At 44.4% G+C, this 14,240-nt stretch overlaps 1 protein-coding gene across 2 annotated transcripts in view; it reads right to left on the bottom strand.

Annotated features, from left to right (window-relative positions):
* LOC111141059 (aldehyde oxidase 4-like) overlaps positions 1-14,240 on the bottom strand; it is a 57,222-nt gene that overhangs the window by 1,478 nt on the left and 41,504 nt on the right. The window contains exons 26-34 of one of the 2 annotated variants that reach the window (XM_022493391.1): positions 13,926-14,153; positions 11,634-11,729; positions 10,241-10,369; positions 6,791-6,865; positions 5,870-5,922; positions 5,327-5,441; positions 5,076-5,141; positions 2,759-2,944; positions 358-525 (exon numbers count right to left, since the gene is read on the bottom strand). In XM_022493391.1, the coding sequence (XP_022349099.1) occupies positions 358-525; positions 2,759-2,944; positions 5,076-5,141; positions 5,327-5,441; positions 5,870-5,922; positions 6,791-6,865; positions 10,241-10,369; positions 11,634-11,729; positions 13,926-14,153 (1,116 nt within the window). Of the gene's footprint in view, positions 1-357; positions 526-2,758; positions 2,945-5,075; positions 5,142-5,326; positions 5,442-5,869; positions 5,923-6,786; positions 6,866-10,240; positions 10,370-11,633; positions 11,730-13,925; positions 14,154-14,240 lie in introns of both variants that reach the window. The other variant, XM_022493396.1, reaches the window with a different exon arrangement.

The raw sequence follows: 14,240 nt of genomic DNA, 5'->3' as shown, positions 1-14,240 counted from the left end.
CCAGATCCGATATCTATTTCATCCCATTTAGTTATTAAGGTGATCACAATACCACCTCAACTGCATTTTGATCAAGTGTTTCAAGAAGTTAGCTACCATGTGGATTTGCTACTAGCGTTAGCTCCACTGAGTCTGCTTTTCTTTGGGGTCTGAAACAAGCCATCATTTGAAGAGTTTTGCTCACCTTGCAGTTACGTTAAAGTATATAGGCAGTAGCAGGTAAAGGCAGAGTGAGAATTTTCATTGGAAAAGATGAACCTGCCCTGGGGTTTTGTCATGGTGACCAAATCCATACTAAGAACCTGAAAGCCCATGTAAGCGGTGATTACCACTGGGACCTCCCCTCACCACCCTTACCATGTCAGTAAATTGATCCACACAAGTCATCCTAATAAACTCAGGAGTTGCTGGGCTCTTCAGGTTGAAGATCTTGGTCAGCCCCCTCTCTTCGCGGGCAGCAGTCACTGCATCAAAAATGGCGAACAACACGGAGGATCCCAAGAACACTGCAGTCTCACCCAACCCCTGAGAGGAAGGTAAAAGGCTGTCAGAAATGCATGGTTCTCTTAGGACTAATTTGAGTACACACACACACACACACACACACACACACACACACGCATGCACACTCACCTCTTCTGGTGAGTATGGAATACTTAAAATGGAGTATGTCTGAATTGCCAGAACCAAATGCCCCCCATGCTGATTTGTGTGTGGGGTCCTCCTCAAAGTCGCTCATGAAGATGTTCCAGGACATCAGGATAGTGGGGCAGCTAGAACCTCCAGCTCCTTTGCCCAGGTAAAGTCCTAAAGACCAAAGCCCTTGGTGCCCTCTAGAATATTCCACTTTGGGTTCCAGACCATTTTTGTTTAACTCAAACCCCAAACAAAACAACGGCAATTTTTGTAGCTGAGCCTAAACGACAGGGAGGCGATCAACTCTAAAGAGTGACCTGTTGAAGTTGCTTGTGTGCTAACGTCCCTGGTGCGTGCTGGATGTTTCTGAACTAATAGTGTAGTGGCCATTATGTTTTGAATGATTCATCAATGCTTCTTTGTACTGATTTTTCTTCTTTCTTCCTTCAAAGTCATCTGGTCTGTGGTCTGTGCTCAGGGCCTCAGTGGAGAGATTGGCCTTTATCTCCAAGCAAATAAAGCCTATCCCTGGTTTTGATTTCACCTCTAAAGCAAATGCAGAGGGAGATGTAGAGCTGGTAGAAGAAAGGGTTTCCTCTGAAGTGAGGAGGAGGGGAGCAGAAAGGTCTTATGTCCTATTTGGAGCAAACTGGCAGGGAGGTGGCTAGACCCTAAAAGGCAGGATTGCACCCTGTGTCAGGATGGTCTCTAGAGACGCTCCTGGTACAGAAGTAGAGATAGAGGCCATTCAGACAGGAAGTCTTGTCTTCTTCCCAATCTTGACCTACTTAAAGAAGGAGAGGAAATTTCCTGAAAAATCTAAGGTTAGCCTACCATCTGTCTGGCCAGATGTGGGCTCAGAATAGAACTTAAGTTGGGGGAAGTTGTGTTTTTTTGTGCACTTGTATTCAAGAATCCTCACCAGAGATCTTTATGGGCCAATCAGAGCCCATATGCTCCAGGGAACAGAGACTCGATACCTCTTAGATCAGCAGCTATTTACAGCTCAGAGCAAATAGTGAGAAACTCGTTTGAAAGCCTGTTCCAGTTTGGGGAGGTGTGGAGAGAGGCAGACAAATAAGAGAGAACTGAGTCTGGAGGATATGTGAGAAAGGTGCAGAAAGTAAAGTTCTGGGCTTGTAAAATTTGCCTACAATTTCGGTTTTATCTCATAGTGGCACTTAGCCTAATGACCTAAGATGTTTGACTCTTCCTTGACCTTTCTTGTTTTTTTTTTTTTTAAGATTTTATTTATTGATTTGACAGACAGAGATCACAAGTAGACAGAGAGGCAGGTACAGAGAGAGAGGGGGAAATAGGCTCCCCGCTGAGCAGAGAGCCCAATGCAGGACTCGATCCCAGGACCCTGAGATCATGACCTGAGCTGAAGGCAGAGGCTTAACCCACTGAGCCACCCAGGTGCCCCTGACCTTTCTTGTTTTGATTAAATTTGTTTCATGCTAGCTTTCATGAGTGAAGAGTCTTCTCGGTCTTCTGGAGTCAGTGAGCACCACTTTGCCGTGAATTTGCTTTTCTTTCCCCTTTTCCTGCTGGGATTTTCAATTCAAAGGAGTAAGCAAATTCAGGGGGCATTATATTTTGAATGAATCACCAATGCTTCTTTGTACTGATTTTTCTTCTTTCTTCCGTCAAAGTACTCTGGTCTATGGTCTGTGCTCAGACCATTATTTCTTGAAAGAATAGATTGTTATAGACCGAACTGTGCTCCCTCAAAATTCATATGTTGAAGTCCTAACCCCCTACCTCAGGCTCTGACCATATTTGGAGATAAGGTCTTTAAAGAGGTGCGTTAAGTTAAAATGAGGTCTTTAGGATGGGCCCTATTCCAACATGACTGGTGTCTTAACAAGAAAAGGAAATTAGGCCATACAGAGAGAGACATCAGACATGTGCACTCAGAGGGGATGACTATGGGAGGACACAGGGAGAAGGTGGCCATCTGAGTCCAGAGAGGCCTTGGAAGAAAGCAAACCTTGATTTGACTTACAGCCTCCAGTACTGTGAGAAAATGTATCTGTTATTTAGGTTGTTTAGGTCACCCAGTGTGTGGTACTTTGTTATGGTAGCCCTACGAACTAACATAGAGGTTTTGTGTTCTTACCTTGGACGAGTAGATGGCTATGGGATTTCGGGAACGCAACAAAGTGATATAGAACTTTTCTGGTATCTCAGTGACAGTTGGGATTTTGTAGTCATCTGGACTTCGAGAGTAGAGAACACCTTCCGGGGAATATTTCAGTTCCTCTGTGGTGTACAACCCCATGCCCTGGATAAATGCTCCTTCAATCTACAGGCAAAAATTTCACAGTTTATAAGTATACGATATTGATTGAAGAACTACTCCAATGTGACTGAAAATGGAACCATTTCTCTTGACCATAGTGACAGCCGGGGGTGGGTTTACAAAGGGTCCTGCAGGGTCTGGTGCTTCTCATCTTGCCTGGCCTCATTCCTAGTTCTTCTTGCCCAAGTGACCCATCCTCCAGGTACCTGACTCTTGGTAAGTTCTGGGTAATTCTCAAGCCCACCAGATTCATTCGGACCGCCAAATCTTTGTACTGTGGTTTCTCCTGACTCTCTTCACTTCTCCCCATCTCAGCTTGTCCCCCTGGAGAATTCCTAGTCACCCTCCAAGTTCCTGCCTATTTGGAGCCTTTTGGATCCTCCTACCACCTCCCGGGTGGATTTAGGACTTACTTCCTCCCGGCTCACAGTACCTTGAACACATTCCCCCATCATAGTGGCTTTCAGAGAGTGTTTCCTCTGCTCACCTCTTCCTCCTCGCTCTCTCTCATGTGTATGAGCATTTGGAGGCCGTGGCCTTCTTGTATTCTATTATTAACAAGAGGCCTGGTACATAGGTTCTTAATAAATGTTTGTTGAATTAGATGAAAAAGAAGCTAACATTAAAGGAACATGAACTAGAATGAATAGAACACTGTAGGTTATTATAATATCCGTATTTCTTTACTTCCCTTTATAAATTACCATGGAGAGTAGATAAATGTTAAATAAGATGGGATGGAAAAAACTTATATTAAGTTAAATATTTTTTATTAAAAGTCATGTTGAGTTCTATTTACAAACAAATACGCTCTAGGAAAAAGGATTAAGGGGTGTCTGCCTGGAGGTTAAAGAATTGAAGGAGAATTACAGTTTGCATTTTATTGAAAATGCAAAATTAAGGAATAAGGTATACAAATCTAAATTTTATATTTGGATATTTCCAAATGCTTATTCCTAAAGGAAAAGACCGAAGTCTAAGAGATCAAGTCTAATATACTTATTTTCTTCCCTTTTCTGATGAGACAAATGGAGGGTTTCCTTAATCATGACATCTCCCTTTCTGCCTTTGCTTAAAAGATAAAGAAGCAGAAAGGATCTGGGAGGAGTGGGTAAGACAGGGAAGGGGAGTCGAGGACTGGGTGAGCTGTGGTTCTCAAACTTTATAGGCTTAAGATGATTTTCAGGTGCAGGTTAAATGTGCCTGTTTCTGTCTCAGCCCAGCAAAGTTGAGACAGACCAAGTCTAAGCCTGGGCTGAATTACTGGGTACAGGAATCCAGTTTCCATAAACACTTACAAGTACTTCTGTTGCAGAGTCTGAGGACCACATCTTGAAAAGCACAGAGGGATCAATAAAATTGTTCCTTATAAAGCCCAACGGCCAACCCAGGTAAACCAGTCTCTTAGGACTTAGGATGCTGGGAAGCTGTTGGCAGATGAAAGCACCAGGTGTCTGTCAGGTGTGACGCCAAGCTGCTCAATGGCTCCAGTATGCTCCTCAGGTGGACCCCGGGGACCAGCTGTCTTGCCTCACTAGGGGGGCCGGTTAGTAGGTCTGGCCCGGGCTGAGGTGGCTGGTCCACCGGCTCCACCTTCAGTAACAAGGCTAGAAAAAAGCAAAGCTACACCAACAGGTGGAAAGCTTTTAACTGAAAGTTTAAAAAGACTTTTCGGCGCCTTAGTTTTATTGTTTGTGGGATCAAAATCAGAATTAAATTCAGCAGGAGGCAAAAAATTATGCTTAAGTATTTCTCTTTCTTTTATATTTCCCTAAATTGCAATCTGTTTAAATTTAATATTAATATGAATACTAATGGAACTTTATTATTATATATTTATGTAGTGTTCCCTAATTACAAACATATTAATATTCATGAGAAAAATCAGAAGGCACGGAGAATTATAAAGCAGGCTAAGTCACACATATTCCTGCCCTACAAAGACAATGATTGTTAACTTTTTCTTGAATTTCCCTCCAGTATTTCATCTATTTGTGTGCGTGTGCGTCAGATACTTAATGTATAGCAGAGAACTTGCACCAGGTATAAACAACCCTGGAGAATTCTGAGAAATACTTTTCTGAATGGAACCGACCAAAAGTTCCTGTGGTCAGAGCATGCTGGTATCACTCACCTGTCCGACGTCCACGGCTGGGTTTATGCTGAAAGCAGCATCCACGAAGATGTCAGTCCTCAGGAGCTGTTCCAAGAGAAAATACACAGTGGAAAATAGGATTTATTTAAAATAGCTCTTCACTGCAATTGGCTGTCTGTCCCTGGTTTTTCTGCCTGCGGGATCAAGTTGATTATCACGTATGGCACTGCAAGCACGTCAGTGTTTGTGCTTACACGACGCAGAGGGCGAACACAAATACTGCTCTTTACCTTGTGAGCCCCGGTCAGACAGTCCACTTCAACCTCCGAACAGGCCGCTCCATACACATAGTACGCAAAGGGCTCACCCTTCTCCTTCTCCCAGTCCATGTGAGTCTGGTAGCCTCTGAGAAGAGAAATCAGCAGTGAAAAGGAAAGGCCCTTTTCCTCATAGTGGTCTCATCGCCTCCTGTGCTGTGGGGCCTGGGGATAGAGGGGGCACCCACCCCATGGCTGCCGGCCTCCCTCCCCTTCTTCAGCAAGCAGGGGTGTGGGCAGAGCTGTAAGGGTTCCACCGCAGGCCCGGGGAAAAGGCCGGCAGTGTCTGGGCCCGACCCTCCAGCAGGCAGTTACTGGAGTGGGTCCCGGCGTGTGTGAATAGCTGTGGTGGCCTTCCTGGTGGAAGCCCTGGGCCTCCCAGCCGTGAGCCAGCACTGAGGGCCAACAGCGGGCACCCCGCAGGGCCCCCCAGGCTCTCCGGGCACCTGTTCGCACTGCTGAACGTGCACTGTCTCTGCCCAGCTATAATCCAACCCAAAGTAAAATGTCCTTTACTTGAAATATCCAGTAGCTGAGAGACTGATGGATTCTGTGAAGGCTTTTGTAATCTGGAAGAGATGATTGGTTACAAAGAGATATAAATTTAGGGAAAGTAATGAAAAATACCTTCCTCCTCCTGTTTGGAACACGCTTTCTACCCGCATTCACAGTTGAGACGTGCGCCTTGTACAAGCCATGGGCCATGCTTTTCCAGACAGATGTGTACGGGCAGCTGCTAGCTATGCCCTGAGGCCCTCTATCGTTTGTTGGACAATGTAAAGTTTATTTTTTAAAGTTATTTTTTAATGCCTTTTTGGCTTTTTAAATTAAGGAGGGGGCTAGACCATATTCACACACTTTTGTATTTAAGTATCTACACAGATATGTACATATGCACACATGTTTCTATGTGTATGTTCATGTCTTTATATGTACGTACTTTTACTCTGCTTTTTTCCCCAAATAATTTGACTGGCTGTCACTTAGTATAGTATGTCAGCTTCCCTCCTAGGGTAACCTGGGTAGGGCTGGGAATAAGAATACTAATGGTAACATTAATAATAATTATTAAAAATAGAGTCATCCTTTGATAGTAGGACTGCTATCATCTCTGTTGCTCTGGAGAGAAAACCAAGGTCCTGAGGCACTGAGGGTGAACCTTGTCTCCCAGAGCTGGTAGTGACAGAGCTGGGACAGTAACCCTAAGGTGTGTTTTACTTTAGAGCATTCTCTGTGAGAAATCAGGCTCTGAAATAAAATCAAGTTTCAGTGAATCCAGACATGGCTTTTGCTTTTTCAGAAAAGCAGAAGTAAATGTTAATTAATGCTTTGTTTCTTGAACAGGCAGCACCCATCAGCCCAGGCATTAAGGGCCGTCGCCCATCTGCATGTATGTATCTGTCTTTTCCTGGCAGGGATAAGGAAGGAAACACTCACCCAGTCCTCCCATCTTCCTTTAGGGTTTTTCCTGATGATTGGCTGAAGACGGGCCATAAGAATTTGGCAGGCATTCTAAAAATAAATATTTGAAATGACAGAAATAAAAGGCACAGGAAACAGCAAAACGTTAAATATTCAAATTAATTCAAATGGAATCCGTCAGTTTTGTGAGCCTGCTTGCTAGTCCTCTAGGCAGGGTTTCTTGAAGTTGAGTCATGTAGGGAACCCCTTTGAAGGAAACAAATGTTCATGTGGATCTTACGGTGCTGACATCCATTATTTTTATTATAATTTTGTTTTAATATACGCTAACATAAAGTTAGTTGAGTGTCCTAGAGTTGTAGCTCTTCTGTACCTCCAAGCAAACATATGACGACAAAGCACACAAGCCAATCTACACACCAATACCATCCACAATAACAACGTTGACTTAGTTGGTTGATGATGTTGCTTCTCTGAAGCTAAAGTGCTGCTTGGAATGGGGCCACCTCGGCTGCTCCCCGCGTGCGGTGGGGTTCAGTGTGCTGCTGCTTGCCTGCCACAGAGCGATTTTCTCTCCACTCTTCTTACATAAATTGCCTGAGATTCTCATCTGTGCCTTATACCTTGACATCATCGGCTTTTTGCTGGGCAAGAAGAAAACAGTGTTTACCTATGAAGTCCATCTCTGCTCGTTTGTTGTTGCCTTCACACAAAGTCTATTTCTTGCTCCCAAACGTGGGCAAAGAGATCTTCTGGCAACACTCCACTTACAGAGTGGTCCTTCCGATGATGTAAAATGTCCTTTTTAAATCTTTAAAACATTATCAGTGAAATGAAAATAAGAAGGATTGAGGTGAAATCTTGGAACCTTGAGATTAAACCTGTTGACTCCTGGTATCAGTGGACCTCAACTTGACTTCTACCCCTAATTCAAACACAAATCTGTTCATGTCTGCACTTCCGTACTCAGCTCAACCTCAGATCACCTCTGATGCCCTCTCTTAGTTTGTGCTCTTTCTTTTCTATCATCCCCTCTTTGGGAAATGGTTTCTGGCTTCTCATGTGTTAGGGAGATCCTTGTTTTCTTTCTTTCTTTTCTTTTTTAAAAAATTTATTTATTTTAGAAAGAGAATGAGTGAGCAAGTGTGGGGAGGGGCAGAGGGAAAGAGAATCCTGAAGCAGACTCACCACTCAGCTGGGAGCCAGACGCAGAGCTTGATCCCAGGACCCTGAGACATGGGGCTTGATCCCAGGACCCCGAGATCATGACCTGAGCAAAGAGCCAGCTGCCTAATCATCTGAGCCACCCAGGTGCCCCAGAGACCCTTGTTTTCATAAATCACTTTGCTGGTTCATTCAGCTGTCACTGACCTTATTACAAATGGGGGTCTTCCAAAAGAGGGCCACATTCGAGGCAGCCCAAGTCACAGGATTCCTACCTGCCCAAATATCATGTATTCTTCTCCTAATCATGTCCTGACCTTGTACGCCTACACATAGCTTTACACTCAGCAGTCTGACAGTCTTCCCTTTAAGATAGTGAGACATTGCAGAGAACAATTTCACTCTTTTGCGACCTCCTGAACTCCTTTCTTTGTACGGAGAATTCTTTCAGCTTACATTGTTTGGTAGGGTCACCTCCCTTTATTGAAGCTCTAAGTGCCAGATAGAAAATTTTCCAGTTTTTGCATTATAGAAAATACTAAAATACATAAAAATAGAGGGAATAATACACTAGCCTCCCTTACCCAGCTTCAAGAATAAACATTTAAGGCACGTGGGTGGCTCAGTGGGTTAAAGCCTCTGCCTTTGGCTCAGGTCATGATCCCAGGATCCTGGGATCGAGCCCTACATCGGGCTCTCTGCTCAGCAGGGAGCCTGCCTCCCCCCTCACTCTGCCTGTCTCTCTGCCTACTTGTGATCTCTATCAAATAAATAAAAATAAAATCTAAAAAACAAAACACTTATACCCCAATCTCACTTCTCTATCTTTCTTCCCTGTTCTACCTTGCTCCCCTTTGCAGTCTCTGCTCCAGTCCCCCAGGCCTGCTGCAGCTTCTCGCGCATAGAAAGCCAGCTCCTTCTGCTCCCAAATAACCTACCCAGCTTCTTTCCTTGCTATGTTCACGACCTGGCTCAAGGAGTGATTGATTTGTTATCGGCTTGAATGTAAGCTCTGTGAGAGCAGGCTCTTTGGACTTTGTCCTGATTCACTTACTGCTTATACTACCTCATACTACCTTATACTACCTAGCAGGTGGTAGGCCCTCAGTCAATATTCATTAAATCAATGTGGGATCAATAAAATAAGTATGAAGAAGTCATACAAATTTATGACTTTTTAACGATGATTCTTCATTATAAAATATAAAAATGTTTCTAAAAGCATTTAGTTTCCTTTTTTTTTTAAAGTATGTCTGCTTTATCAATGCCTGAGACTATGCCTAGCTATGCACTGAGTATCTTTGTGCCACCTGTGCTTGCAAGGCAACTAGAATTTAGATAAAAGGTGAAAAATGGACTCAGTCACCTACATGTTTTAACCAAATTAGAATTTCCCAGACTGTTTATCTTGGGTGCTGATTCTATAGATATTAGGAGGGGTTTTATTAATGAAAATGTTTTCATGGTTAAGCAAGCTTGGGAAAAACTTGGTGAGACAAAGTTAAAGAGGTTTCTACATTGCAGGACTTGTCAGAGCATTTATCACACTAATATGCAGCATAAGCCTCTATGAGTGGGATGTAGTACATAACATCTCCCAAACTTGGTGACTACAGAATCCATTTTCTCCACTGAAACTGTCATGGGACCTCTGTTCCAAGGAACATACTTTGGGAATCCATGGTTCACATGATACATGGGCATATTCGACAGGCTGAAATGTTCTCTTTATATCTAGGTGTTTGCCTTTTGTGGGTGACAATGGTCAATCAGTGGTGTTCTGGAGGTTGGAGTGTGGGGAGAAGGGAGGAGGTGTGGTGGCTTTGTTGCATGATCTCTGCAAGCCACCCAGTGATTCTATGAGATGGGTGGTATTTGGGTGAAGTTTTGCAGAAGAGGAAACTGATCCTTAGAGAGGTTAAAAAATAAGTCAAGCCCTTCCTGGAATGAGGATGCCCTGTTAGTAACGCTATTACTCTGCTCTTCTCCGGTGTGCTGGGGTGAGAGCCGGCGGGCTGGCATTCTCTCATCTAACAGAAAGGGAGGTTGCTGAAGTTTGCAGGTTTCACATGCAACCGAACATTAATTATGAAAAACAGCCCCAGACAGCAGAAAGAGCACCAGATGGGAGCCTCAGGAAACTGGACTTGGAGTCTTGGCTCTGCATATCATGAGCTGAATGATCCGCAACCACCCACTTGACTTCTCTTGGACTCAGTTTCATCTTCCATAAAAGGAGGGGTAGGATGAGATCTCCTCCAGCACGGTCACTGGGTGACTGAGAACTGAAGGAAAAGTCACCTGCACAGCTTTCCCGTTGATGTCTGTTCCCATCGACGCCGCCGTGAAGCTAGCATTGGGCACTGTGACGGTGCTCGTTTCGGACAGGTGTATGTACGACTGCGGGATGTTCAGTTCTCGACTGGCCACCTGTCCGAAGCAGAAGAATATTCTTTGTTCCATTGACTTTAAGCACCCCTCCCTCCCCAAATTAAAAAGTTTCTAGTTCTTTTTTTGAACTGAGTATAAAACCCCAGGTCCTATTGGGACAAACATTTAAGGCAGCATCTTGGGTTTCATATGGAGATTATGAGTTTGAAGCAACCAAAGAATCTTTCTGTGCTTTGCTTTTTATCCCACTTTCAGAAGAGCCATGTGGCAGTGTGGTCACTCTGGGATACCTACTTTGGTAGGACACATGCAGCAGGCAAGGCTGGGGCCCGGTCTTACTGTTTTACCTTCATCTTCCTGTGATTTACAGATAATTTAGTAGATTATGGTTCTTTTGTGGGACATTTTGCAGATATAAGGATTTTGTTATGAAGAAGCAAGATATGTTCAAAGAAGGCCCTGTGGATTTTTGTAATTTCCTAATTCCAAGTACTCTACTAAAGAGTATTATCTCCTTAAGGAAAGTATCTTCTCCCTACTTCTCATTAGGAGAGAAGCTTTGTCTTCCCCACTCTCTCCCACAATACCTGCTCCCACAATTTGATTCAGGTATCTTATTTAATATTAAAAAAAGAAGGAAAAATTTCCCATTACAAATAATCTCTTGCTCTTTAAAAAGTATTAGGAACACTTCTTTCTGAAATAGCCATTCATGTGGAGTTCCTAAGTAGATTGCGAATTCTACGAACGTAATTTCTCATCCTTTTAAACACATCCATTTTTTTTTTTTAAATTTATTTATTTGACAGACAGATCACGAGTAGGCAGAGAGGCAGGCAGAGAGAGAGGAGGAGGCAGGCTCCCTGCTGAGCAGAGAGCCCGATGCGGGACTCGATCCCAGGACCCTGAGATCATGACCTGAGCTGAAGGCAGAGGCTTTAACCACTGAGCCACCCAGGCGCCCTAAACACATCCATTTTTAATTGAAGATCTGAATTGACATAGCACTGCCTTGAGCAGGTGCCACAAAGCTGAAAAGTATTTTATCTTTGAAAACTGGAATCACATTTTTCAGAAGACCAGACTCTTTTTGTTCAGGAAGAATAATATCACGTATTTCCTCAGCTCTGACATTTGCTTCCTTCACCCCTGCAGTCTGCATTCCTGAAACCAAGGCGAGTCTTACAGTGGAGCCGTACATGTAGTGGGATGGTATTTCTCCCGCTCGACAGGAACAAAACCAATAAGCTGACCACAAGGCGCTATACTTTGCCACAGTGGAGATGACAGACACTTATCTTACCTGAATAATTTTGGTGTGAAGGCCTTGTCCCATTTCACAGCCACCATGAGTCACCAGGACGGAGCCATCAAGATAGATGTGGACTAGAGCAGCAGCCTGGGGGAAACAGTTACATCATTTTGGAAAAATGATGAGCCTCAACGTTGCTGAGAATTTAGCCGAGGTCGCCAGATGAACGGTTTTGCTTTATTGAGCCAATCTTTCACTGGTTATCCTGGAGAAGAAAGCCTTTACAGGAGGCAATAGACCACCCCTGTCAATAAACCCCAGACTGGAAAACCATCCATGTCCATGTAGGAATGGTGGCTCATCTCCCCTCCTACTGGCCTTTGGCCTTCTGGGGACCTTGTGGGATTGCTCTGAGGCCACTCCAGGCCCCAACTTGCATGACAGTTCATTTTTCTTCTCTCCAGGACATGGAAATTAATTTTAAAGCAAATAGAAGCTGTATGGGTACATTTCCAGGCACAAATGGCCTTGGATACTAGAGGAGCTGGAAGACCCTTGAGATGTTTTAATGGTTTCCAAATGCTGCTGACCTTCAGGACCATGGCAGGGAAAAGGTATGGGTCTCATTCTGGAAGTTCCAACTCAGTAAGAAGTTGGGAGGCAGAGCCTAAGCATCCATGTTTTTAAGCTCCCAGGTGATTCTGAGGATTGGCCAAACTCGCTGCTGTTGTCTTTCTTTGGGGTTGACGGCTTCGGGAGAATTCACAGCCTGTGCAAGTGGCTCCAGGGACCAGGCCGTAGGAGGGAGGAGGCTGGCCTGTGATAGGTGGTTTGCAAGGTGCTGGAATTTTTCTTGAGACCAATTCCTCTCTCAGGCTGGTGCACGTGCTCAGCATCCTGCAGGAGCCCTCTTGGGACCCTGACCCCTGTGCTCATGCCTGTGCCTCACCACCAAGCACTGAAAATACCAACTGATTGAGCTCTGCTGGTCTCCTGAGTCTGAGACTGTATTCTCAGGACTGTCAGGTTCTCTACAAGAACTTTTAAACTTCGTGTTTTCACTTTGTGACAATCTAACGAGAGTAACGGGTAGCCATGTAACAGCGAGTATGGCCACAGGCTTTCAGAGTGCGTGTTAGATCTTATGTTGATGACTGTGCAACCACCAAGTAGGACTACTTTAACTCATGGGCATGTTAGAGACGAGGGGTGGGACGCTGTGTCAGCATACCCTACGTAGACATTTAGGATAAAGATTTCAAATTGCCTTGTACAGCAGCAGCAGCTGGAACGACCATCATTTTGTGAGCGAGGAGTTAGTTTTAAAGAAGCCACATATTCTACCACAGTAAGTTCATGTCACTATTATCTTACTGGCATTCGTAATACTATTTTTATTTAATTTCCAATTTTGTTTGTATTTGATAAAGGCATAAGAGCTATAAGAAGCTTATTCCTTGTTTTGGGATTACTCACAGCTACATAACAACAAAATAAATAATGTAAGTGATCACTGAGAGTCCACAGAAATTTTTTTCCTTTAAAGAGGGTTTTGTGTGTTATTCTAACTTGAGCAGCATCCCTGGGGGAAAGACAGCAGCTGCTCCAAGAGGTGCAGCGTTCCCGGCCTTCCCCTGTCACCCTCTCCTTTTGCTTTCTGCCTTGTCAGTGGACGCCAAGGAAGGTGTGTCCGGAAGGCAGTCTGGTGAGAGGGTTCATTCCAGGAGCAGGGCCTCTACCCCACCCTGGCATGGCTTTGTGGAGGAGACATTTCAGAGGTTGACAGGGATAGAGGCAAAAAAATCAGACCGAATCAGAAGCAGAGCCCCTGAAACACTGCTCAAGGTTAAACGAAAATGAAGCACAGCAGTCACCGAGCTTTCACAGAGTAACTCCAAGTCCCCGCGTGAATGGGGCGGCTCTGACTGTTCTCAGTGAGTTTTTGAAAGCTCTGTCTTCAAATGACCCCACTGTTCTCACTGAGAATTTAGGAAAGAGAAAAAGAGATCCTCTTATTTCTCCCAGTTCTCTCATGGATTTGAAATTAGACCCCATACCCCAATGCTCATATTTGGGGCCCTGCCTGAGGTCAGACCCCGCGAGCTAGACTCTGCATTGATCGTTTTCTAGGCCCTGGTACCGCGTTGCACCCGATCTGCCCTGATACCTATGGTCCTGTGTTTGCCTAAACCCACTTTGTTCCCTGCTGTAGGAATCTGCCCTGGTTTCTTCTTCCTGCCCACCGGGGGGCCAATCCCTGGTCGCACAAGACTGCAGTTTCCCGCCAGCCAGTCACGTGGAAAAGGGCTCTGGTGAGCAGACAGACATCTCTCTCAAACTCACCTGACTGTAGTAGCCCACAGGGAACCCAACAGTAAACTTCACGGGGATCACGGCAAGCCCCCTCTTCTTCCAGTAGCTCTTTTTGTTAAATTCCTCCGCAGCCAGTTTCCTAGCAGAGAATGAAGATTTCTCCAGGCATTCTTTCCAGCATCTTCGCAAGGGCTCTGGATCAAATGTCTGCTTGTATGTTGTTTTGCTAATTCTCTTATACATGTTTATTTCTTTAACCTGAAAGACAATAGAATGGATTTTAAGGGTATATGCTTATTCCATTAGTTGAACATGGGTTTTTGTGATATAGCTGATAAGAAGAAA

Source organism: Enhydra lutris, unplaced genomic scaffold, assembly GCF_002288905.1.
Source record: "Enhydra lutris kenyoni isolate GAN:26980312 unplaced genomic scaffold, ASM228890v2 scaffoldscaffold1, whole genome shotgun sequence".
NCBI classification, from domain to species: domain Eukaryota; kingdom Metazoa; phylum Chordata; class Mammalia; order Carnivora; family Mustelidae; genus Enhydra; species Enhydra lutris.
This window is presented reverse-complemented; position numbering and strand designations above follow the sequence as displayed.